Here is a 26,956-nt window from a genome sequence, read left to right as displayed (position 1 = left end):
GAGCATCTGAAGGAATGTTCTCCCATCATCTTCAGAATTTTGTGATGACTTGACGGAGATGCACTTCAAGCAGTTCACTGTTCACCTTTTACTTTTGCAAGTAATGGGATGGGAATGGGTGAAAATGGGCTATAGCTGAAGCGATCAGCAGACATTGGTTGTTGCTTACCTCTCCGTGCAGTTATACCTTCTTTGACCTTTTCCTTCTGAGCATCACCTTTCGAAACAAATGGGTCTGCAGAGTGACTAGGAATGGGCAGGATGCTGCAAAAGCACTGATGTCTTTCAAAAGCAGTGATATTCCTTTGTATAGGAAAAGGGAATTAGGAGGGGACTTTCTCAAAGCTGCAAAGTTGTGTGTTTCTCAGAGCAATCTGTTACTTTCTCCTCCTTGATCCACCTTTCCAACTGTCTCCAAGTAAAGCTAACAAAATGGTTTAGGGGGAAAAGGAGACAGACTTGCAGTAGAGTGAGGCACTATTACAGAGATGAACAAAATGCTGCTGCTTGTGGCAGATGGTGCATTGTAGACTCTGCTGTATATATTGTAAAGATCCCTGTGGGGGTTTCCATCTCTAAGGGATCTTGTCACAGAAGTGTAGGCCAGCCATTCTCAGGAGTGGAAGGCCTTTACTGAAATACTAACCCTGAATAAAGCCATTTGTTTTTCTTCCACTCTATTGGAGAAAGGTAAGAGGTATACTCAGAGACCCTATTACGCTGAATGCTAAAACTATTCCCTGTCCTGAAGACTCCAGCCATGGGGAATTAAGCCTCCTCCTTTTTGCATTATTGTATGTCATAAATACATCCTGAACTAGACAGGCACCTTTGGGTTGAGCTATCCATTTTTTTCATAGATTAATTTCAGTGAATCTGGCAGCCCTATGTTCCTGTCCTGCATTAACTAAGTGTACATATGCATCTTACCTCCCTGTTTACCCCGACTCCCTCTTCTTTACCTTTCCCTGTTGCCCCATTTATGACAAATTTTACATGTTAAGCTTTTATGGGCAGAGGCTTGTCTCTCAAACCTTGTAAAGTTCCATTCATATTGATGGCATCATATCAGTAATTAGCAGTAGATACTCTTTGGAAACAATTGAGAGGCATTGGGTAAGTTGGAGTAATGACTGGCATGTTCTTTCCTTATCTGGTGATGTATGTAGGAAAACAAACTTGCAGGTGCTTTTCTCATTGGTTCAGCCTCCCTTCAGCCTCCAATATATTTGCATATGTTCCTTCTTTAAAAGGAGAGTAGTATGAACTATACTTCTATGATAAACACCTTTGACCATGTTTAGAAGCATTTCTCCCGTTTCTTCTGGGGGTCATTCTGTGACCTTCAGGTTAACTGTGTCCACGAGAAGATGGGCAGCGTTTGTCTGTCCTCTCCAGAGGGAGGGCTGTTCAGTCCTAATCATTGGCTGAACAAGGTCCACACTGACCTCTGTGAACTCAACTGAATGAGGTTTTCTTTTTATCCCATTAGCAATATTATTTTGTTTTCTGTGGTTTTTAGATCTCTTCTACTCCTTCCGACTCCTCTCCCATCCTTTCCCTCCCTTTTGCTGCCGTTAGGGCTTGTGTAGCTGGTTCCATTAGAGCACTGTGCAAGCAGAGGTCCTACCACCACTGACTGGCCAGTGAAGAGGCGTTTCAGCTCTCCTGTCTGGGAGGAAGCAGACTTTTTGGAGTTCCTTGCTAGTATTGACTTGCAACACATGTGTCACCACGAGTATGCCCATACTCTCCCTAACCAGGAAGCAACTGGGCCCATGCCTCCTTCATGATGGCAGGCAGAGCACCTGGGTTAATCCTACCTTGCCCACGCACGCCCTAATAGGGGGGCATCCAGCCATTGCATCTCCTCTTTACAGTGAGCACAGAAAGCATTCCACCACTCACTGGCCCACCCGTGCTCCTTCTTCCTTGGAGTAAGAAGAGCAGCCAGATTTTTCCCATGCGTAGGCACGTAGAGTGTCCAGGCAGTCTTTGGCTGTCAATGCTTGCAACAGAAAGCAGTCAGGGATTCCTCGTTCCCCCGGCCAAATTCACATATTCTGCCCAGAAATTCCCTGGTCCCTCAATACCTGGACAGACACTGGATTCAGCACACAACAACCCAAGTATGAGGAACAAAACAAGTGTATTAAAAGGGTAGAATGTAGGGGTGGAGGATGCGTAAACAGTACCACTAAAAGGATGAAAGAGGATAAAGGAGGGAGGAGGAGGAGGGGAAAGGAGGTTGGAGAGCAGCAAGTGTACAGGTTGCTACCAACTAAGCACCCACCATGGGGGTTGAACCCATTGGACCCAAAACAACAAAGCTAACCCTTTTCTAAGCTATACTCAGAAGCTCTACCTTTGACAGGGTCACAATACACAGAGCATCACAGCATTCTTCAACACAGGACAGTCAGCAGGCATCAACCCTGGAAGAGAAACAAAAGCCTCACTGTTCTCTGGCCTTAATCCACCTCACCACTGGTCAGGTGACTGGTGCAGAGATGGCCCATCTCCCAATCCTTGGGGCCAACCATTTACTCCAGATGTTAGTCATTAACAGGTCAGTTCTGCTGTCTCCTTGAGGCCATAATTTCTGAGAGCACCCAAAAATACATCACAAAGGGAGGAGAGTGACTCCCAAGACATTGGGGGCCAAATTCCTGCTGACCCAGCAGTAGAATTTATAACATGTAACTGTTGAGGATTTAAACCTTTGATTACTCTCTGGAAGCCAGAAGGCCTGTTCAAGTTACAATGCCTCCCCTTATTTTGAGGCAGCCAGGCCATGGGGCCTCAATTGCTTCTAGTGTGAAATACCCCTTGACTGTTCCTGCCCCACTTTGCCTCATTCTCTCTACTTGGGGGGGTACTTGTGGGTAGTGCAAAGAATACCTGGACAGGCAATGCCCTGCACCTCTTGCCAGGGATCAGTACCTCTCACCCTGCATGCCAAAATCTCACTGGATCCTAACTGGCCTTCAGGCAAGAAGTCTTAGCAGGAAAAACTGCAGGAGCAACAAAGTCATGGGGAGGGGAGGAGAGAAGAGGTGGCAGTATTGCTGCAAGGAGGGCTCATCAGGTGTTGCCTCAGAGAGATTAACAGGCCAAGCAAAGACTTCTACAAGGGTGAATTCGTTTATCCCCACACAAACCCTTGGATTTAGAGTTGGGTGGGGATCAAGCACATTTCAGTTGACTTGAGTACAGCAGAGGGTAGAATGAGAAATCTGGAGCTTGGTGCCCCTTCAGAGCGAAGATAAGTGGCCCAGTCACTCTCCATCCCATTCAGGGTGAGGGTGGATCATAAGCATGATAAGGAGAAAAAAAGATGCTTCCATTTATCCTGTTGTAGATCAGGCCATAGGAAGAGTGATGCAGGTCTCTTTTCTCCTCAACATTTTCCTGCGGTGGATATTCCATGGTGCCTTCTTCCCCCTTAGAGGAGAAAGAGTCTACAAAATGGCAGTGCACACAAGGGACCCCATTAGGCAAGCATCCATCTTGTTCCAGGGCAGCAGTGATCATTCTGGTCACTCCAAGTATCTGAAAAGAGCCTCTGTCTGCTTTTAAGTAATCATTGGGTAAGTAGGAGGGAGTGGAGAACCCTCAGGGTAAGATCTGTCTCATCTAACCCATGGAGGCTTTTCCATTGGAAGCATTTCCCTCACTCCTTAGTGAAGCAATTTGTGTACCAAAGTTGAGGGACAAGCCTGACAATGTGACTCCCACCCCTTCTGCCAACCTGTGCAACAAAGGGTAAGGATGACATTGCTCAGGGCCCTCTTAAAAGGCTCTCTGTGCCCTTCCCTGAGTTTATGGCTCAATTTCAGAAGGCTGCATGGGCCAGCTGAGCTAAGAGTAAGGCTATGGAATGTGCTCCCCAGAGAGGTCTGCCTGGCACCAACATTATATGCTTTCCAGTGCCAGGTCAAGACCTTTTTATTTACCCAGTATTTTTAAGTTTAAAATTTTAATTATGTTTTTATTCCAGTCATGGGTTATCAGTGTTACTAGTATTATTATTGTTATTTTGGTTATTAATATATTTTATACTGTTGTATTTATTGAATTATTGTTGTAAGCTGTCCAGAGACACATAGTGATTGGACAGGTTAGAAATATCCCAAACAAACAAACAAACAAACAAGACTTATTTCCTAGCAGGAAATAAGTTTTATTCCTTTGCTAGTGGAGGTTCTAAATGTACTTCATGTGGCTGTGACAGATGCCCCAGTGACCACCTTAGTCTCCTCCACCACCATCCGCACAGAGGAAAAGGACCTGTCTGATAACAAGATAGAAGCTGTGCTGTGCTGGGAGTTTGAGACTTTGGCCAAATTCCTGGCACAGCCTTTAGAGCTTCAGTTACCATTTCTTTTCTTTGCCAGGGCCTTTTTTCCTCTGGTCAATGGAATTGGCAGTCTGGAAGGTATCCTGAAAGTTGCCAGGGCTGGGCTCAACAAGATTTCTCTTTCCTTAAATTCTTCAGTAGATGTTGTTAAGCTGCAGTTCAGTGCCAGGGTGGTTTCTGTGACTAGCAGAAACCTTTGGCTGAGAAGTCTGATGGTTGTGTTTTCTCTAGCTTGAAAATTTAAGGCCCTTGGGGTCACTAATTGAGATTAAAGGATAAAACAGATGCTTTATCCACATCAAAAGGAGAACAGTATGCCTGGTCCCAATGATTTTTTTCATTCTTCCACCTTTTGACACAAACCAGATTCTCTGGTGGTCACAGGGCAAGAACCTCCAGCAGGACCACAGGATCAAGAACCTCCAGCAGGACCACAGGATCAACAGCAGGGGTTTCCACCAGCCCACTAGTAGAAGTGGAGCTTTGTCCTTCCTCAAGACAGCCAAAGAGTCTCCCTCAGCCTGAAATCAGGATCCCCGGCCAAAGGATCAAGGGGTATCTCCTCAACTTGCTGCAATCAGGGATGCCTGCATGAGGCTGAGTTCAAGGTATACGTCCTGGAGATTGCCTTTTGCCCCAGGGACAAATTTTTGCCCCAGGCACACTAGTCATCTCCTTGGACATTGAGGGAATAGAATCAGTCCCTGTCATTTGCCCTCTGGAGAGGCAGTGTGGTGTTATGGTGAGAGTTTTGGACAGGAGACCTGGGAGATCTGAGGTCAAGTCAACCATGAGGCTCATGGGATGACTTTGCACTAGTCATTCACTCTCACCCTAAATTATCTTCACAGGGTGGTTGTTGTGAGAATAAAATGGAGCCATGTGAGCCACCTTGGGTTCCCCACAAGAGGAAAGAAAAGATGGAATATGTAATGTAATATAACAACAATAACTGCACCTGGCTCTCTTTCTAGTTGAGCTGTCAAGTTATAGTTCTAGTCAATTTCTTTATTGTGTAAAATACAAATAAACATTGCCTCAGGCTACAGGCAATATTTTCTTGCAACCAGAAGAGATAAAAACTCCAGACAGGCCTTGCATCTTGTAAACTTTAGTGCATTGTGAAAGAAAATTGTCAGAAAACTGTCCGTGGTTGCTATGGCTCACCCTTCTCAAGGAGAGTGAGCTACCAAGTCCCTCCCTGTCTGCATATCTTTCGAATGCCACATGATCCTGTGTTGCCCCATATTTTCATTTGAGGCCAACTCTTGGGCCTTGTATTCCCTCCTCCTCCTGTTTGATAGGAGCCTACGTTCACACAGGTTCAGTGGGCTCACCTTGGCTACCCTTCAAAAGACAGCTGGGTTTCCTTCCTTGTGTCTCTTCTATTCTTGCTGATTGTCTTGATACCCACACATTTTACCCTGCCCCCCACATATTGGTTCCCATGTCTCCTTGAGGCACATATGCAAAGCTGTTGGGTCCAGTCCCTACCCTACAGAGCTTGTTGCTACTCTATCAACAGGCAGTTGCGCAGAAGTCCCACCTATGGTTATTTCTTCTTCAAGCTCTTCAGGTCTCTTGAACAGTGTCTAACCTGCCACCCATCCACACATTCACAGGTTCTCTACAGTAGTCAGCCTGACAAGTCCACTCTAAATTGTCATCGTAACTTGTTGTGGGAGGAGCAACCAGGGCCTATGGTCTGCAAAGGAATCTTTGTTCTGGGATCAAGAACCATTCAGTTGGCAGTCAGGCACCTCATTGCCAAGATCATATGCTAACCAGGATGGACAATGTGACTGCCAAACAAGGAGGCACAAAATCAGGAACAAAAGAAGCTTTGGAGAGCCTGGGTTAAAAGGAAAATCATTGCTATCACACAGCAGTCCACCTTCCGCAATAATCCAGCAAATTCAGCAACTGAAATGCTCCTGATGGCTTTCCTGATGAACCTGTTTGTTAATGGTTCAGGAGAGGTAGCACCTTCCTGTTTGTTGGACCCCTTAATGCTTCCTTTACTGGAAATGTTTCAGTAGATTACCTGGAGGCTTGAGCAGCAGTGACTTGGCCACCTCAGCTGTTCAGAAGAGGTCCTGAACATTGTCCAGGCCTCTCAGTAAACTTACACTAACTAATAGGATATAAACTAACACTTTGAAGCCCTTAATCTCCTGGAGTCAAAACATAATCATGGTGCCAAGTGAGGAAGAATTGTCTGATGATTTGGGGGTTTTCAGGCATGATTGCTCAGTACCAGTGTACTCAAGCACCAGGTGATATTTTCAATACTGTCTTGGGCATCAGGGAAAGGGTTGTTTGCTAGCCATCCCCATGGGAAGAGGTTTCTGAGGGGATGGCTCTCATTAATCCTCCAGTGGTAAACAGATTTCACTCATGAAACCTGAACTGGGTGCTTAAGGCTCTGATAGCTTTTTCCTTTGAACTCCTGGCTGCTTTTCCTTTTAAGATTAAAATTAAGATTAAAAATAAATAAGCAAGCAAGCAAGGCTCCCATTAGGAGTAGGGGATGGCATATAAATGCAAAAATAAATAAAAAGATTAAGAACACTTTATTAAAACAACTTAACCCATCATCCAGAAACCAGACATATATTGAATCTCATATATTGTCATCAGATTCCCAACCAGCAGAACAACTTTCTATGTAGGCCAGATCCTTCATTTATGCCTCAGGTGAATTCAGCTTTCCATCAGCAGTGGAAGGTTTTTTGCCTTCCATTTGCCCCAATCCATTCCATCCCCACAAAAAGGCTGACATTAACTGGCAGTGCACAGAGTCTTCCACTTCTGCCTTGACAGAACAGCTACAGTCTGGCAGACACAGTCTTTGCTTCTCACCAGGACAGTTCCTTTGATAAAAGGGTCTCACCCTCTGACATTTCTAGGTGGTTAAGAGCATGTATTGTTTTGCTCTACAGATCCCTGGGGAACTCCTCTCTGAGGAGTAGCTACTGCTGCTGCATTCCTTGGCAGTGCCTTGGTGCAGGAGATTTACAGGGTGATCACTTCCACACCTTGGTCAAGCATTATATGATTGATGCTTTTCTTTAAGAGATGTTGCCTGAACAGGGTGCATTTGATCAGTACATCATTTTCCCATCCGAAGAGGGACTCCTTTGGTACACCCTGTAGATCACAAAATGCTCTTCAAAAGAAAGGCACATTTCTTAGCATTAACTGCTCTTTTTTTGTATCTTTTGGAAGGTATTCCACCCTCCTCTCTAGCTGGTGTACTGAAACTCCCTTATAGGTGCCTGCTTTTGCCGAACATCCAAATGTAATAGTTAGACCTCCTCAGCAAAGTTCCTTTTTTTCCAGCATTGGTGCTGTTGTGTTGGTTGGTTGTTAGGTTTGTTCTGTTGCTTTGTTTCATATGACTGCTTTTGTTCTTTTGTTTGCTGTTAGTGTTTGCCTCTCCTCAACCAGTTGGCTGTTTTCCTAGCAAAATAAAAGTGGCATTGTTTCACATCCTTTAGTTAGGGCTTGAGGTGCTGTGCACCTGTTGGGAAACCTTCTGTTTTTGTTTTTAAGCCCAAATGCCCTTTCCTCTTATTCATGCCTCATTATTTTCATTTGCTTACTGCTAAGTATGACAAACCTAGATCCAATCTACAATACGTGGCATTGCTAACTTTTCTGAGTTTTCTTCTCTGTACTTAGGGCATTTTCCCGCTTTCTGATTGTGACATAGTTGGAGTCTGGGGTGTATTGATCTATGGTTGCTGGATATCATGGGTGGATGGTATTGTCTGGTAACGGGACTTGTAAGTACATGTATTAGTTGGTGGTGTGAGGAAAGAGGGGGGTGTGTGTGAAAGAGAGACTGAGAGGCGGGGAAGAATGTTGGATGTGATTTCGTTTCTTTCCACTGGAAATTGGCCTTAATCTGCACATTTATGCAAATATGTGTCTTACAAATCTGTGGCTACAACCCCACATATTTTTAATATCTCAAGTTGGCAGAGAATTATACAGAGAATATATACAGGGAATGTTGAAGAACTTTCCCAGGTAGCCTAAAGTTAGCATTTAGTATGGCCAGTCCACCTGGTTTGGGTTTGCTTTTGCTCATGAGGCCTTTCAAAGTTTGGTTGCAGGACAGGGTTGGGCTGAACTGCTGGGTTGGTCTCATCTGTAAGCTTAATTTGTGTGTGTTAAAAATACTATGTGAATGTGTGTAAACAAAAAAAAAGTAAAACTGGAAGAGGAAACACATTTTTGTTCTGCAGCAAAATAACCTATACCAGTTTGTGGTGATGCCAAAAATGGAATGTTCAGACCAAAAAGGAACTAATTTGGGAATCTGTGTGAGGTTTGCATCCTGCTTTTTTACATGTTAGCTATCCAATGTTTCACTGTCACAATGGTCTGAGAATGGTTAGGCACTTTTAAATGTACAGTTTTAGGATTTGCAGAAGTTAGATGTCCAAAGGCACCTCCCAGAACTCTATTTCTCACTGCTAATGATGTTGACCACCCCCTCCTTTTGTAGCAAATAACAGATGACGGCCTCATTACAATATGTAGAGGGTGCCACAAGCTACAGTCTTTGTGTGCCTCTGGCTGCTCCAACATCACAGATGCCATCTTGAATGCCTTGGGGCAGAACTGTCCAAGGCTTAGGTAAGTCAGTTTTATCTGGATGGCTACATGGGCACATAGAGGGTTAAAATACAAACATCTGATACATTTTGGGTAAAAACTGAGTTACACAAGAGGAATCAAAAGCTCATCAAAAGGTATATGCAAGGGAAAGGGCAAAAAAGAATAAATAAAGCTAGCTGGCTATTATATTTTTAGTCGGTCTCATAAGTTTATGAGAGCAACCATTTCTAAAAGCCATTTCTAAAAATGCTATTGCACAGAATAGAATATCCCATTAAAGTATTAGTAAGAGTCCCTCTCTTCCCCACTCCTTCCCCCAAAGGCTACATCCATAGGTCAGAAACCCCAGTATGAATCATGCCCAAATGATAAGAAGGGCTTAACAGAGAGGGACCTAGAGCAATTGAAACTCTATGGAAGCATTAAGGGATTTCTGAGACTAGGGATAAACTGAAGGGGTTTCCTCAAATATGAGAGGCAAGCCAACAGGGGTGAAGATTTTTCTTGTCTCTTCAAGTACTTCAGGGGCCATTCTAAGAAGCATAATATGAGTCTTAAAATAGAAGTGTGTAGCTTTTGGGGGCATGATGAGCTTTCTTCATTTTTTCCATGACTGTAGGATAGGATTGGTGTTACTCATGAAACAGGAGCATGTAAAATATCCTCAGCTATTTTGGCCAGGAGTTACTCTTCCACATGCACCATGTTGAAAGATTTCAGAACTGGACTCTGAAAGGCAAAGGACTCTTAATCTCTTGTGATTTATTTTCTGTGCAGAATATTGGAAGTAGCTCGGTGTTCGCAGCTCACAGATGTGGGATTTACCACTCTGGCTCGGGTAAGTTCCGATTTCTGCTGTTTGCATCCTAGGTACTGTTGTTTGTGGGTTCAGACTACTGAGGATGATACAGGACCTTGCAATCTGTTTCTGATACACCGAATTCCAGGGCTGGTTTTACTTCCAGGAGGCCTCTTATTGGCTGTCTTGGACAGTGCTTTGTAAGCGGCAGCTTCTGCTACAATGCTATCTTGAAGACTTCCAGACTGCTGCTCCGGAACTGAAGGCAGGGCAGAAACAAGAAACCAGATAGCAATCTTACATGTTCAGATCAGAGTCAAATACATACCACTGAGGTAGCAGCAACATTCTTAGGAATGGGGAAGAAAGTTCCCTAAAGGCCAAATTAAATATGATGAGGCTACCATCCACATGTCTCCCATATTCCCATATACAGCAAAGAGTGTGATATGTTGCTTCAACAGAGAAGCAACAGAGAGTACAGGAAAGGAGTATGGAATCCTTTCACCAGTTGACCTTTGCCTCCATGCAGTTGGTTGTCCTGGCTATTTCTTTCTCTCCCTTCCTGCAATACTAGAAGTGAGCTGGGAAGAGAGAAAAGTGGTGAGAACAGGGGAGGGGAAACTGCAGGAGATCCAGAAGTTATTTGTAGCTCCTGAAGCATTCACCAGCTGCACCTCTGCACAAGCGCCAAAAATATTTAAAACTTTTCTTAATGGCAGTGCCAAAACTGAGTGCCCAAAGGGGCAAATCTGTGCAAGCTAACTTTGAGCCCTCTGACGACTCACACCTGAGTTAGAGCTAGATCTGTCCCTTCAGTATTCCCTTCCTGCATGTTTCTTTTTCTGTTGAAATAAGATATCCTACTCTCTGCTTTAACAGATGAAAAGAAATGCATGATTGGGAAAGGCTGATCTGAATCTTAATGCATACCTTCCTATGTATTTCACTGGAGTGATGCCATTAAAGAAAAAGGGACTCATCTGCTTATTTTATGCTGAGCAATCATATTCATGAAAGCAGAAACTGTTTGTATAAGCAGATACATTTCCGTAACACTGAATATTCTCTTTCAACTCTAGTTGGGATTTCTTGGGAAGAAAATCAAGTAGAGTGGTCAGTCAAGCAGTGCACATGCAGCTCTGCTTCTATTGAGCAACAGTTAACTTACCCTGCAATGGCCTAGTACAGAGGACTGCACTGTATGGACATGGATCTCCTTGCGGTCATGGCTCTGGTCCTGGAAACAATGCTTACTTTTATGCACTTGTTGACCTCATTGAAGTAAATGGAGCTAGAATAGAGTCATCTTATCTTAACCACATTGCTGCTTAATTTTCTGCTGAGTTTTGTCTTGTTCTTTTAATCTTCTCTAGAATTGTCATGAGCTAGAAAAAATGGACCTTGAGGAGTGTGTTCAGGTAATTGTAATACTATCTTTGCACTGTTCTTTAGATTATTATTTAATGCAGAATGTCACCATGGACTAGAAACATAAACCATTGCTCAAGTGTTTTGAAGAGCTCACAATGTATTAATAAATGCAGCTGCTTGAGGGTGAATCTGGATACAAGTTCAGGCACTGAAACAGAACATGTATGCCAGTTGTGTTTCTGCTGTCTTGTAATTTTAGAAAACAGGAATTTATGTCTTCCGTGTATGGCAGCATTTTCCCAGTAATGCTTTGGGGAAACTTTGATCATTCATCATCTCCAGGAAACTAGGTTCAAAAATGTCCATTGTGTGAAATAGAAGTAGACTTCTATTTTCTGAATCTGTTCTGTAACTTTTCAACTAAGTGTAAAGGTGGGGATAGAAAAGTAGAATGTTACATCATTGTGCAGAATTTCTCCACTCTACTTCATTGATTGCATCATGCAAGCAGGGAGGAATCTGGAGTGCAAATCTTTCATTTTATTGGTGAGAGAGAAGAAGCAGTGCAGAACTGCTGCTCCTGACTGTAGCAATATGGTTATAGCAATCTGGCTGCTGTAACATCCTGCCAGTGCAATAGCCTAAACACTCACTAAGAGGAAAAAAAGTATACATTAGGACTTCTGAAACTATCTTCAGAACCCTTCTCAAGGCAGGGAAGCAACTCCTAAGACACAACTAGTATAATCCTACTTTGTTCTCAGCAGGGGATAGGTCGAAAGAAAAACGGAGCGAATCTGACTTTACCCTTTAAAAGCAGCCAGGGGATACTTTCAGTGCACAATGGCCAACCCTTTTTTTTCCTTTTAGAAGAATCAACATGATCTGCCTTTGCGATAACAAACCAGGAGTGCTTACCTAATATCTCTTTTCAAATGTTTTAATTGTGTTTAAATGATTCTGTACTCTTAACTTAAGAACATAAGGAGTGGCTTACTGGATCAGACCAAGATTCCATCTAATCCAACACTGTTTGCAGATGCCACTGTTCTAGAATCCCATGGAGGGCACCATGCCTATTTCTACCTATTTGAGGAATACTCCAGCACTGGTACTGACCAAAAGGAATAAAGCACAGATTCTGTTATATAACACTGAAATCTTGGCATTCTGTTTTCCCACCCAGCCAAATTCTCATTTACTGGGTTTGCATGTCATGGCAAACAAACTTGTGTGGCTCCTGTAGCTTGTGGAGTTTGCCCTGGACCTACTGGTCATAGAGTCACACAGTTTCCACACTCCCCACTCTGTCCTCCCATTTTTGCCATGCATCCCAGGAGCTTCTGCAAGCAGAATTCTCTACCGTACTGTATTGTTCCCTGTCAGCCTCAGCTGCCTCTTCTTGATTGGTCTGCTGAGATTTTGAGGCAGGTTCTCCATATTCCCCCTCCCAAGTGTAGAACACTTGGGAACACTTCTGTAACACTTCCATGACACACTAAGCCCCAGAGGTGTTTTTATTAAATGAAAATAAACACCTTTGCTCTGATTTGTCCCTCCTCCTTCCGTGCTTTCACCTGCTTTCTCCCTGTTTCAGAGAGTGGACAGACACATCATTCAGCCAATAGGAACAAAGCAAGAGATGATGTGTGTTGCTAGGGAGGTGTAGATAGTAGAGTGTGGATACTTGGAGCAGCCCCTTTCTGTTGCCATTCCTTCACCACCAATGGTAAAATGGAGCATCTGGGTCCATACATCACGAGAAACTATGGCAAGGCATTTAAACGTCACTACAAATCATTTTATCAATTCATGGCTTCAGGAAACCAAAAGCATACTGTGCTGAAATGCTGCAAGTGGGTTCTGACAACATGGCAGCCCACTAGCAATAAGAAATGACCGTGGCTTCTTGTGACATGTAAACTCAGCCATTGTGAAATGAATCAGAAATAAAATCAGATCTCCTGTAGCAGCCATCTGTCTCATTCTAGAGGGTCTACTTTAGGTTTTGATAGAAATATCAGCTCTTGCTTTGTTGGTCCTGGAGAAGCAGCACTGCAAAATAGGCAGTGTTGTATCATTTGAAACCCATTGCAGGCAGTGTTTGCAGCCTCAAATGTCTCTCTTTGGTTTCTTCCAGATAACAGACAGCACATTAATCCAGCTTTCCATACACTGTCCACGGCTCCAGGTTTTGGTGAGTCTTGGAGGGTAGTCTTGTAAGAAAACCTGGGAATGTTTTACTCAAAGCCAGAGAGCTTGAACCTAGTTCTCTCAGTGCCAGGATAGAATTTTGGGACATAATCAAAACAGCCAAGGAACTGCACATCTCAATAATGAAGGAACATTACCAAAGCAAAACAGAAAATGCTCCTGCTTGTGGCTCTGATGAAGGCAGCCGCAGCCACTATGCAGCATATCTAAATTAGCAATTCACTAAGTGTTCTGCCTTTCATCATCTCCCAGCTTCAGTCCTGCCATCTGCAATGTAGATGCAATGATATTGATTTCATGGGATTGTTGTAAGGGTTACAGAGAAAATACTATATGAGCCTCCTTGAACAATCGTAAGCCACAATGAAGGCTAAGTATCACTATTACAATCCAACTAACAAAGATGATACAGATGTGAAAGGAAAGGCTAGGGCTGGGTGAACATGTATCAGGAAGGTTGGGGGGGGGTTCAACATGGTACACGTACAGCATCCATGTACCAGTGTATCCACAGCCACAGCACTTAGAATACTCTGATCCAACAATCACTCAGTTGAGTTGCGGTCGAGGATAGCTCAGGCATGTAGCATGCTTTGCCCGAAAAGGCTGGTTGGAGCAAACATCTTGAAATGGCAACACAACGCACCCCTTAAAAGTACCATCTGTTTCTGTGTTCTCCTTTCTGCTGGCAGAGTTTATCACACTGTGAGCTGATCACCGACGATGGTATTCGACATCTGGGCAATGGAGCCTGTGCCCATGATCGCCTGGAGGTGATCGAGCTGGACAACTGCCCTTTGATTACAGATGCTTCTTTGGAACACCTCAAAAGCTGCCACAGCTTGGAAAGAATAGAATTGTATGACTGTCAACAGATTACACGGGCTGGAATCAAGAGACTCAGGGTACTGTACATGAATGGTCGCATAATTCTGGCCCCTGGGCTTGCTTGACTGTTTTCTCAAGCTAATACTAGGCAAGCCTACTTTGCATATTACTTTAAACTTAACCATCAAGCTGAATTTAAGGACACTGTGTGTGGTTTAGGATTTTTCTGGAGCTGTGGGGGAAAGGAACATCACACAATCCTCTGGGTTTGTGCTTCCAAAAACTCCGCAGTGCTCCCAAGGCCAGGAACAACTAGGACCTTCCTGCCCAGAAAAGGAAGCATTGTGGGAGATAGGCATCCCCCCAGTCACTCCCTCCCATTCATTCACGCTCTCTCTGTGCCACACATGCATGAGCACACACACGCAGAGCCCATTTGTTCACTGCCTGCACACCCTCAGATATCTTGAGAAACTGTCGTTCAGGTTCCCCTCTGGTCCGTGCCTTGTTGCACTTGTAGAGCAAAGTGGAGTTCACATCCTTAGTAAATCTAAGGATTTTGACCAAGTGGCCCCAGCTGGTCTGAGAGCAAAATTCCCACTGCCCAAATCTATTTGTCACCATCTCTGCCCCTTTTCTTTAGCCATCTCTCAAATGTTTTCCCCAAATCCACATGCCTGGATCCATATATAGCTCTGACCCCACACATATAGAGCATGCACAAGAAAGATGAGGTGCATACCATCTTCACCTCAGTTTCACTCTAAGTTAAGTGAACCCTTGGCCAGTGAAGAAGCAGATTGCAAAGAAAGGAAGGAAGCCAGGACTGTCAGAACCCGGAACATGTTTTAGGTTCCCAAGGTGAAAAGGAAAACCAAAAACATGGCTAAAATAGATAAGACTAATAGTCATTGTGGGTGGGTGAGCATACACCTAGTGCCACTGTTTTTCATGCTTAATGCAGAAGCCTATATGAGGCATCAAATTCTGCCCTGTATATACTGTTCAGAATACTAGTTTCCATTTAAAAACCAGCATTTGACTTCACCTTATGACTGCAAAGAGAAACTTCAAGATGGGAGCAATGCATGGTGAGATTCCAAAATTTCCAGAAAAAGTCTGTAGAAGTTATGGTCATTTCAGTACTCTGAAACCTTGCTTAAACCTACAAATACTGTACATTCACATAGGATACACAGTGATATCCTTCCATCTGTGAAATGCACATCATTAATGGTTCAAATTATCCCTTTCCCCTGCAATGCCCTGCACACCTTCCAAACTAATCTGGAAGGTTTAGGGATCCAAGAATGCCACACATATAGTGTTGGTTTACTGTTGGTCTTAAGTTGCTTAGGGTTATTAGGTTACATTTTCCTGTTTGAGTTTATCTTGGTATAGACTTTGAATACTTATTACTAGTGTGTAGGAACACAAACTATGCTCAAGCAGATGGGGTGGAGCAGGTCATTACTTTGTCTCATGATCCATTCAGACACGCAGAGAGATCTCTGAATGAATAATTGTTGTTGTAGTTGTTAGTCGTGAAGTCGTGTCTGACCCATCGCAACCCCATGGTCAACATTCCTCCAGGCCTTCCTGTCCTTCACCATCCCCCGGATGGTGGAGGACAGATGGAGGACTTAAGCTCACACCAACTGCTTCTGTGACTCCATCTAGCCACCTCATTCTCTGCCATCCCCTTCTTCTTTTGCCATCTATTGTTCCCAGCATTAGGCTCTTCTCCAGGGAGTCATTCCTTCTCATTAAGTGGCCAAAGTATTTGAGTTTCATCTTCAGTATCTGGTCTTCTAAAGAGCAGTCAGGGTTGATCTCTAGGACTGACCGGTTTGATTGTCTTGCACTCCAAGGGACTCGCAGGAGTCTCCTCCAGCACCACAATTCAAAGGCTTCAGTTCTTCGACGCACAACCTTCGTTATGGTCCAACTTTCACAGCCATACATTGCAACTGGGAAAACCATAGCCTTGACTATACACACTTTTGTTGGCAGGGTGATGTCTCTGCTTTTTAATATGCTGTCTAGTTTTGCCATAGCTTTCCTCCCCAGGAGCAAGCGTCTTTTAATTTCTTGGCTGTAGTCCCCGTCTGTGGTGATCTTGGAGCCCAGGAAAATAAAATCTGTCACTGCCTCCATTGTAAAGCTTCCTCAGACAGCCATTTTGCTTGCTTGCATTTCTTTTTCTTTGGGATGGTTTTAGTTGCTGCCTCTTGTACAATGTTGCGAACCTCTGTCCATAGTTCTTCAGGCACTCTGTCTATCAGATCTAATTCCTTAAATCTATTTGTCACCTCTACTGTGCATTCATCAGGGATATGATTTAGGTCATACCTGAGTGGCCTAGTGCTTTTCCCTACTTTTTTCAATTTAAGCCTAAATTTTGCAAGAAGAAGCTCATGATCTGAGCCACAGTCAGCTCCTGGTCTAGTTTTTACTGACTGTATAGAGCTTCTCCATCTTTGGCTGCAGAGCACATAGTCAATCTGATTTCTGTGTTGACTGTCTGGTGATGTCCATGTGTAGAGTCATCTCTTGGGTTGTTGGAAAAGAGTGTTTGCTATGACCATCGTATTCTCTTGACAAAATTCCACCAGCCTGTGCCCTGCTTCATTTTGTACTCCAAGGCCAAACTTGCCTGTTATTCTGGTTATATTTTGGCTTCCTACTTTAGCATTCCAATCCCCCATGATGATAAGGACATCATTTTTTGGTGTTATTTCTAGAAGGTGTTGTAGGCCTTCAGCCTCTTCAGCACCAGTGGTTGGAGCATAGACTTGGTTTACTGTGATGTTGAATGGTTTGCCTTGGATTTGAACTGTGATCATTCTGTCATTTTGGAGATTGTATCCCGGTACTGCTTTTCCTACTCTTTTATTGACTATGAAGGCTACTCCATTTCTTCTGAGGGATTCTTGCCCGCAGTAGTATACCTGATGGTCATCTGAATTAATGATGTTGATGTTCAGTCTTGTCATCTCTTGTTTGACCACATCCAGCTTGCCTTGATTCATGGATCTTACTTTCCAGGTTCCTACGGAGTATAGTTCTTTACAGCATCGGATTCTCCTTTCACCACCAGATACATCTGCAACTGAGTATTCTTTCGGCTTTGACCCAGTCACTTCATTCTTTCTGACGCTACTAGTACTAGCCCTCTGCTCTTCCCTAGTAGCATATTGGACACCTTCCGACCTGAGGGGCTCATCTTCTGGTGTCATATCTTTTTGCCTCTTGGTACTGTCCATGGGATTTTCATGGCGAAGATACTGGAGTGGGTTGCCATTTCCTTCTCCAGTGGATCATGTTTTGTCAGAGCTCTCTGGTATGACCTGTCCGTCTTGGGTGGCCCTGCACGGCATAGCTCATAGCTTCATTGAGCTACACAAGCCCCTTCACCATGACAATCCATGAAGGAGTCTGAATGAATACTTCGTAGCAATTCTCTGTAGAAGCCTACACATTCACGAAAAGCTTGAAGCCTGTATAAAATAAAGGGCTTTCCTTTACTGGCCAGCAAAACAGTGGTGGGTTAGGAACAAACAGATACATGGTTGCATGGCAGTTGCCAGAAAGGGAAGAGGAAAGAATTAGGAAGAAGTCTCCCTGCTCCTTACAACACACACAGGTTTAGTGTCATTTTGTGTCCATCGTCTGCTCCACTGTTTTTTCAGTGCTTGTCTTTGCATGTTTTCTGCTTTTGTAAAAGGGAAAATATGTCCTTGTTTTTTCAGACCCACTTACCCAATATTAAGGTCCACGCCTACTTCGCACCCGTGACTCCACCCCCATCGGTGGGGGGCAGCAGACAGCGCTTCTGCAGATGTTGCATCATCCTATGACGTGGGAGCCAGTCTACCTTGTGCAAAAAGAACTGAGTATTTAAATTACCCTTCTAGCAGTAACAGTGGACACCATTATCTCCACAAAAATGTGGCCATCTTTTGCAAGGGCCTTTTGAGAAGCAAGTAAATTTGGGGAGCTGGTTGCACAAATTTGTTCCCCTACTTGTCCCATAACCACAGACAAAAACAGACACATCATAGTGCGTATCCATGTGCACGCACGCGCTCACACACGTGCACCTACTTATTCCAGCAAACTTGAAGGACCCTGGAGCTGAGGAGCTGGATCAGTGGGATCTTTCTCCTTTTTTCCCTTGTAGGTTGATATAATTATGAACCATTCCTACTGGGCATGCTCAGAAGAAATCATGGGGAGGTGGGCGGGAGAAAAAATGGGAAGTGATCATCACGCACATCTAAAGAACTACTGTTGCTTTAGGGCTGGGGGGAGATGGTTCTTTTGACATTGGGAGCAGCAAATTGGACAAACTCTTCAGTGCAAATGTGGGGACAGGGTGATGACTGAGGAAGGGAACAAAACTGAACACTGAATCTTACAGCCACTGTCCAGAGAGGAAAAAAATGTAAGAAAAGAAAAAAGTCCCCTTTTTAAAATCATCCTTGTGTTAGGGAATGTTAAAACAGCAGCCATTGTGAGACGTTGATTCCTGCGCTTCTGTATTTTCTTGTTTTCTGTGCTGGCACATACACTGAGCATGCTCATGTTGAAGGTTCAGCGGTTTCTCTTCCGTGTTTCATAGCATTTGGCCCAGAGGCTTCCTAGATTGTTGTGACGATAAAGCTAGAAATATGTACTGTCAGGTCTGATTTATTTTCTTTTGCTTCCTTTCTTCCTCAGTATCTTTCAGTTTTTTTAAATAGATGTCTAATTCTGAAATTGTATGAAATGATTGACTATAAAATATATGTCAAGTTATTTTTTCTTTTACAAAGGCATCTTTTACCACTAGGAGACCAAGCCTTGAAAACACAACTGTGAAATGAAGTTATACAAGAGAACTTTTCTGTAGAGATTTCCAGTTTTTTAAACCAATGATGCAGTTTGGGGAGGGGGTTATGCCATTGACCATATTTCGTGCAACATGAGGGTGGTTAATGGTGGCTTCTTAAGCATCCCACATGTACAGGCGGATTTCCCTATTTCCCCTTGATCTGCTGTAGGGATGCTGGGTGGTTTGTTAACTACCCCAGCCATCCACCCTTGCCAGATCTGGTCATCACAGCCACCCATGTGCAGTGAGGGTAATCAGGAAAATCAGCTGGCACATGTCCAGCACATACAAGATAATTGATAAATCGCCACAGCTCATTAACCACCCTTGTGTCGGGCAAGCTGGCTCACTGTATGTGTGTTCAAATGTCTCCCCATCAAAGAAACATGGCGTGTATATCAAAAATGGCACCCAGCTATATGCTCCTTTGTCTTTACTGGTAATTTTCTGCATCTGAAGAGCCATCTCTGAAAGATCCTCTTTGATGAATCTGGAGTTCATGGACACCTCCTCACAGGTGTGCATTTTCCATACAAGTAAGTTACTACCTTGATGTGGAAGCTGGCCAGGTTTGTCCTGTTCAACACTGCAGGGTATAACTGTAGCTTTTGTGTTGTTTTGCTTAAAGCTGCTTTTTCAAAAACCACTGGAGTCATTTTCATGGTGCCTTGGAGGCCAGCTAGTTTTGGCTCTGTTTCGGATTTAAAGGGGGCATGGGAAGAGGCATGGTGCAATTCCCATTTTGTCCCATTCAAATAATTCCAGCAGTTCAACTCTCTGTTGTCTTTTCCTCACAAGTGATGTTAACAATATCCAGACACCATTTTTATAGCCCCTGCCAATTTAATTGTTTTGAAACAGAAAGCACAAGGAAGCCGTTTGTAAGCAGTCCCAATGCACATGGCTTCCTTTCTGATGCACAATCACCTGCTTTTCTTACGAACACTTCTGATCTTGATCATGAATGTTTCACATTTGCACCTTGCCATTCCAGTCACTTCTTGTCTGCCGCTTTGTTGTCTACCATGTCAGCTTCTAATGCCGTGAGCTTGCAAAGCAGCTGCTTTCTCACCAAATCAACTGGATTCAAAGATTTCATCCATTGCCTAGTGTAGACAGTGAATCAAATCTGTGAGAATGAAGATGGTATCTTATGAAAGCATTTGTGGAGATCCTTAATGCCACTTGCCATGGCACCACCAGGCTATCTAGGAAATGTCAACAAGGGGCTGAAACATCTCCCACGGAAATGTTGATCAGTATTTCCAGATTTGCACTGGCCACCAAAGATGGATGCAGCAAGGGGTGCTGTGCAGACAAGAGAGCAGAAATTGGGCCTGTGCTACTTCTTTTCTGCCCTATAGAGTTTTAAAACAGGGTTCCCATCCAGAACTGAGGCAGGAGCCTGGCACAAATTGCACAAGTAGATCGGGCTGGTCCCGAGGAATTGATGGAGCGGAGCTCTCACCCAAGCAGCGCCCCAGGCTGCTGGAAGGTGAGATCAGGAGAGCAAAAGTAATGTTTATCTTGACAAGCTCACAAGCCTTAGAGGAGCATCCTTAATAGCAACTACAAGAAGAACGGGGATCGGACTTGGGGAATAACATGTTTTATAGAAATTGTCCTGTCAAATGTTACCTTATTTTTCTGAAAGAGTTAAACAGTTTCTTTGGAGTTCAGAGCATATGTGTTTTCCCAGTGCCTCCTGAGAAATATTAAAATGTATGCAGTGATCTGTAATTTCTCTATCTCTCTTGCACACATGCTCTTGCTTTCTCATACAAGCACACATCCCTGTGGTAAGTTTCCCAAACCCACCCATGTGTGGTTTTTCACAGGGCCTTACAGCAGTGCAGACTACTACCAAAGAACTGAAAAGGGAAAGCCTGTTATTTTTACAGAAAAATGCTGTCTTTTTTCCCTGCTTGCCTGCAAAAATCTCACCTGATTTTTTTCTTGCGAGTTTTCTGTTTTAAGGAATATTTCACTGACTTCAGTGAGAAACATGGATGATAGTCTTCCATTACCATATGACTAATACACCTCATTTCTAAAACCTGACAGAACAGTCCCTCTTTGGAATCCCAAACATCATAGAGGCCATCATCATCAGTGTGGGAAGTACTAATTGCCAGGACCATGTGTGTATACTGCCATCAGCTTGTGTGTGTTCAGCTGAGAGTAATCCTAGAGTGTTTGGGGACTTTTCGTTTTGAAGAAACAAAGCGTGGGGGCATGAGTACCATTCCACCGAGTATTATTCCTGTACAGACCACTTTGGCATGAATGAAAATTACGCAGTGGCAGTGCCGGCTGCATTGCATGTGACGTGTTTTCACTTGTCCGATTTTTGATAGTTCCTCTAAGGACTTCATTCTCTCTCATGCCATGATGTGGGAATCATTTCCTCATCTTGCAACCCAACACCTCTCAGGTGTGTTTGTGGGACTGTTCCAACTGTTCAGATGGGCTGATTGTAGGGGTCATTCCCACTAGAGCAGCCTACATGGTCAGCCTCCCCAGCAAAGCAGTGCCACAGGAAGTGGTGCGTGGGCAAAGTGGATTCCAGACATTGAGCATTTGAGACCAATATGGTGGTGATGGTTTTTCAGGTGAAAGAGCAGAAAAGATGATACAATTTGAAAGAATCCCTTTTAAAGTCAAGCATCTCCTTCCCCTTGTCAATGAATTAATTAAAAATGTCAATAAGCTATGCTCTCTATATATATTACATTGCATAGGCTTTCACGGAAGACAATATTTGCATTGGATTAAAGCTCCCTGCACACTTTATTTTTAGTGTTCACTCCCACTCACTTTAGCACTTTTTAAAAAAATGCAATGAGAGCAGATTTGAATGTGTCAATGAGAAAGGGGAAATACACATCATTAATTTTTAGAAAGGCTACACTTCACTGTGTTCCAGTCCCTGGTGTACACTGATCCCTTGGGACTTGGGAAAGGTGAATTCAAGTCTCTGCTATGGACTTTGGATTGATTTCTGCTTTAACTTGTGTGCACTCTATCAAGTGTGAAGTACATGAATGTGTTGAACCAGATAGTTGATAAGTTAGAAGTTACCATGTTTGTTTGATCCTGATTTCTTTGTGCATATTATGATAGAAAGCAATTTCCCACCACCACATGTTTACTAAACCATCAAGTAAATAATGGAAATATATGTTTCAAAGCCCATGAGCTGAAAAGCTTACAAAAGCACAACAGTTTATTTTTAAGCTAAGACACTGAAAAGCATCCAAAACCTTTGTTTATAATATTTAACTCCTTGCATACATGACTTTGAACAAGAATTGTCCATGATGGTGGGGAATGGACCTCCCCTTTCAAAAGCAAGAGCATCTCTGGATGTGAGATGTTGGGCACAAACAGGCAGGCTGTCACCCATTTTTCATGCTCTGTGAGATTCCCATGGATATCTTGCTGCTGCTTTTAAGAGATTGATTAGTTGGCTCATATTTTTATAATAACATGGAAGTAGTAATGTGTGTGAAACTCTTTCCTGATTACTTGTAGAAATAAGGTGAGCTGTAGGTATGCATTATCATAAAAATATCCCATTCTGAGGAACTTGATATATTCGTAGGAATGAATTGTCAGCCCTCAGCTGCCTGATTCTGCGATCAATGTGAATGCCAAGTGAGGGAAATGAATGTGAATTTAGTAACTTTTGTGGTCAATATCTGTTCTAACAAGATGTGCCAAATCTGTTAACTTTACAGAAATACTGTAAGGTATTTCCCTTCCACTTCCATCAAGGTACAGCTACAGCTGGATTACTCAAAATATTAAAAGTATTGTAGTCAGAAGGCCATTGTGATCACTGTAATTTTTATTCATTATTTCACCTCCCTCCGTACCTGCTTATTCATTTGCAGATCATGAGAATTCCAGATGTCAAAATTGTTAGTTTTCCCATTGGCTGCTTCTGTGTCTGAACAATAGTAAGCTGAACTTCAGTGGTAGCTGCATGTCTCTTTGTCTTCAGCCATATACAGTTGCATACTGTGGAAAGCTTTGATCATTCTCTTGTCAGCTGGAACCATACATGACCAGCTCAACTTGTGAACAAGAGTGATGGGAATGAAAATATCCCTGCAGCCAAGTGTTCTGAAGAACCTCCGGCTTTGGGGAAGTGCTGATTCAACAGAACCTGATACATTTTTAAGATGATAGAACCACAGGTCAGAATTATGAAACAATTCCCAAAGAGAATAGGTAGATTGATCATTAAAATAGAAATAACAGCGACAATAATAATGAAGTCCTTCATGTTTGTTAGGTTTTGTTTAATCTGAATGTGGACATGGCTGGCCCATGATATTGTGTGGTTGGGGTTGGATGGTAGGAAAGGGGTTGTATGACATGGTTCCGTAAAAAGAATATTCCGTTTAAAGCGGGGAGGACCATATGACAGAAAGTCTTAATCTATGGTCTACTCACTTGACTTCGCTTTGCCTTGGAAGTTCAGAAGCAAGCATATAAATTTATTTGGGATACTCTTGATACCCTGTAGGCTGGATGTTTGGTAGCTAAATTTCAAACTTCTTTGGAACTGAGGATCCTACAGCAATCGGGTGTGATTCAGTCAATTCTACCAGGAAACCTACAGCAAAGCACTAATGTAAACACTTTTTATTAAACAAATACACCATTTGAGGATTGAAGGACTGTTGTGTTTTTTAATTGGTTTGTTCATTTTTTAATGCAACTTTAAATTTTTGGACCATGATTCTTCCCATGTTCCATATGATGTTGGGCAGTTTGGGCCAGCATATTTTTATAACATTTATTTTAATAAAAATTAATTTATCTGTAAACAGATTTATTGGACACCCAAGTTGGAACCTTGCCATTCAGCCTCTTTTAACTATATATTACACAGAGATCTGTAAAATGCTATTTTAATGATCCTGTAATCTGTGCTTTCCCTTCTCCTGGACACTTGAGTGTGGATATAATAATGCCAAGTCTCTAAAAGTAAAACTATATGTATATATGTAGCTCAATCTTTTTTTTTCTGTCCATGTTACAAAATCGTTGTAATCTTGGCTCAGTTTGTATTGTGCAAAAACTTGTTGCAAAAAAAAGAAAAATGTTTCCAAATCCTTGACATTTGTGACTGTGCAGGATAACATGATCGTATCTGGGATGGAGTGTGGTATGCTTTAACTTCATTCTTCAAGCAGCATTTTTTCATCTTTAAATAGGTTCATAATTCATTCATATTTGGACAAGGCACTGGGAAGTCCATTTCATGAGTTTGAGTTCAAAGGGCAAGCCGCTACTATGGCTTGGAAGCATGAAAATTAAGCAGGGCTTTGAATATTTGACAGGAACAGTAATAGCAATAGTGTCGAAAAACACTTGTCAGCTCTCAGCATCATAAAGCAAACCTGGGTTTACTACAGTGTGTCTTTAGCTGGGACTTGCTTCCTATCACATCCTTGACAAGTGTACCTGCATGCTACATGTATGCCCAATCATACTTTATATTTTGAGGCATACACTTAAAATGTGGGGTTGTACACTTTGAAATGTAGTGTATCAAGAGGTCTGCAGATTGGAAAATTGTCAGGGTGTGTGTTGAGATTTGTTTTGCATAAGCAGCTGAAGCTGCAGTCCAGCCAAATCAGCCTTGTGCACTCAAAGTTTTACCAGATTTCCTATTCATTGGAGAAGGTTCTGGATCGAAAGTTAGATTTATTTTAAAGAGATGGGTGTGTTCTTAGACATCTTTCTCACTCAGAAATTAACACTTCCTGCATGTGTTTGCACTAATGCATTATGTGTTTCTGGCATAAAAATAGCCGTCTTGATTGCTTTGTAATTGTGCTGTTGCTTCCCTGCAGTGCAGAAAGTTTTAAACCCATTAAAAAGCCACCCAGCTGGTAACAGATGGCAGTAAGGCAGCCATATTTTAATACAAAAAAGGGCTAAAAGCCAGCAACAAGTAAAAAATAGATTTTATAAAAAGATTGTGGTTAATACTAATCAGTGAAAAACATGGTTTAGCAGTGAGAAGAAATATAAAAAGAGTTTTGAAAGCAAATAGTTTGGAAGCTCTTGAGTGTGCTCGTGATCTGCAGATCAAGTTTGACAGAGAAATAGCACGTTCAGCACATTTACATGGAAGAAGCACAGAGCAATAGAGCTAGGCTGGCCCTGAAATCTCACTAGCAGGCTAGGGAACTGGCCTGTTCTTAATATTTGGCTGGGTTTCTATCTCCTTAAAATTATTGGCCACCCCAGATCCTACAGTCTGGGTATACTTGGCAACAGAAAGAAACGCCAGTGTCCTGAGGTGCTGTGCTTGGCTGTTGGAGAAGTGAACTTTGCTTGTCCTCACCGTGGGAGCATGCATTGGCAAACTCGGACATTTTTTAATTTTTTAACAAGCACATTATGGGATTCCCCTACCAGTTTACCCTTCTCCTACTGTACATTATGGCAATGAGCTAGATCCCTTAAGCAGACCTCCAACAAGACTTGTCAACTGCTGTTCCCACCCCAGCAGCAACCCAGGCTACTTGCTGACAAATCCTGCCCCCCCCCCACCACACACACCTAACAACCACCTTTGCATCAGAAACAGGGCAAGAGCAATGGTAGTCCTGCTTTCAGTCCGCCTCAGCCCAGTGGGACGCAGAGGGAAGCATGCCCTTGAGCTTGCTGAAGAGGTTCTCTGCTACAGGCTAGGCTGGTATCTGCCACCAAGTACCTGAAAACCACAAATGGACTTGGAACAGAGCCAGATTGATTACCTCAATGACTCACCAGAAACATCTAGACCAGGGGTCTCAAACTCGCGGCCCGCGGGCCAATTGCCGGGATGGGCGGGGCACGGGGGAGGGGCCCTGCGGCCTTCGAAGCGCCGGCAGCGCCCGGGCCGGCCTCCAGATGAGCGGCCCACCACCACCGCGGTGGTGGAATACTTGATGCGGCCCAGCCTCACTCAGCCTCTACTTCCAGCGGCCCCCAGGTAAGTTGAGTTTGAGACCCCTGATTTAGATGCTTAGACCTCTAATGTGTTCCAGCACATTCCCAGGAAAATGCCCAGTATCCCATTTGTGCAATTGGCATAGACTTCGGGCAGGTGAAAGTCATTGAGTCTCATCTGTGCCTCAGGAGGTATGGATAAGGTTGGGACCAAATCTTGGATAAACATGGTATTTCAGAGTGTATGTCAGATGTATGACAATGGCAGTGATGTTAGGCTCCACATGAGTGCTTCTCTACAGATGTGTCCCCCACACTTCTGCTTTTAGCCTGGTTTCCCCCAGCCATGTGCTGATACCAGGCCTAGTTGATTCCAGGACACCTGCAGGGGAGAGTCAACAAAGCGTTGAGCATCCCCTCCTGCCTGGTTTTTCTCCTGTATAAATATGTCTTATATCTTTGCACTGTACATGCAAATGCAGTACTTGCCAAAGTAATGTGTAATCGCCCCCTTAGAATGATTATGTAGTCATAGCCATGCTTTTTTCCTCTTGTTACCAGTTGAACAATGCTTCATGTTTTAAAAAGAAAATTGCATTCCACACTACAACAAAGCTGATGATGGTTTACAAAACGACAACACTATATTGAATTTCACCCTGGGCAATCTTGTCTGACGATCTCTGACTTGGATACTTAATTCCCAGTGGGTAACTATGACACCTTTGCTGTTTTCTTTTCAATTTTCTGGGGAAATTGTGTTGACTTCTCATTACCATTTGCAAAGTTCAGAGGCAGGATGGAAAACTGGGCAGAATCGCTATGTTGCAATGTAGATGCCTGTTGCTTACAAACAAAAATCAGCTTGGTGTTTCAGTTCTTGTTCTTGAAGAAGTTGGCCATGGGAAATGTGGAGTTC

General features: G+C 43.2%; 1 protein-coding gene across 2 annotated transcripts in view; it reads left to right on the top strand.

The window, feature by feature from the left end:
• The window catches only part of FBXL20 (F-box and leucine rich repeat protein 20), an 89,822-nt gene extending 65,572 nt beyond the window's left edge, over positions 1 to 24,250 (top strand). For both annotated transcript variants that reach the window (XM_044446915.1, XM_044446914.1), the window contains exons 10-15: positions 8,877 to 9,007; positions 9,767 to 9,827; positions 11,165 to 11,209; positions 13,303 to 13,359; positions 14,069 to 14,281; positions 17,957 to 24,250. In XM_044446915.1, the coding sequence (XP_044302850.1) occupies positions 8,877 to 9,007; positions 9,767 to 9,827; positions 11,165 to 11,209; positions 13,303 to 13,359; positions 14,069 to 14,281; positions 17,957 to 18,064 (615 nt within the window). In that variant the 3' untranslated portion in view covers positions 18,065 to 24,250. The remainder of the gene's footprint in view (positions 1 to 8,876; positions 9,008 to 9,766; positions 9,828 to 11,164; positions 11,210 to 13,302; positions 13,360 to 14,068; positions 14,282 to 17,956) is intronic.
• Positions 24,251 to 26,956: the final 2,706 nt, after the last annotated feature.

This window comes from Varanus komodoensis, unplaced genomic scaffold (genome assembly GCF_004798865.1).
Source record: "Varanus komodoensis strain SLA01 unplaced genomic scaffold, ASM479886v1 scaffold50, whole genome shotgun sequence".
Taxonomy (NCBI): Eukaryota; Metazoa; Chordata; class Lepidosauria; order Squamata; family Varanidae; genus Varanus; species Varanus komodoensis.
This window is presented reverse-complemented; position numbering and strand designations above follow the sequence as displayed.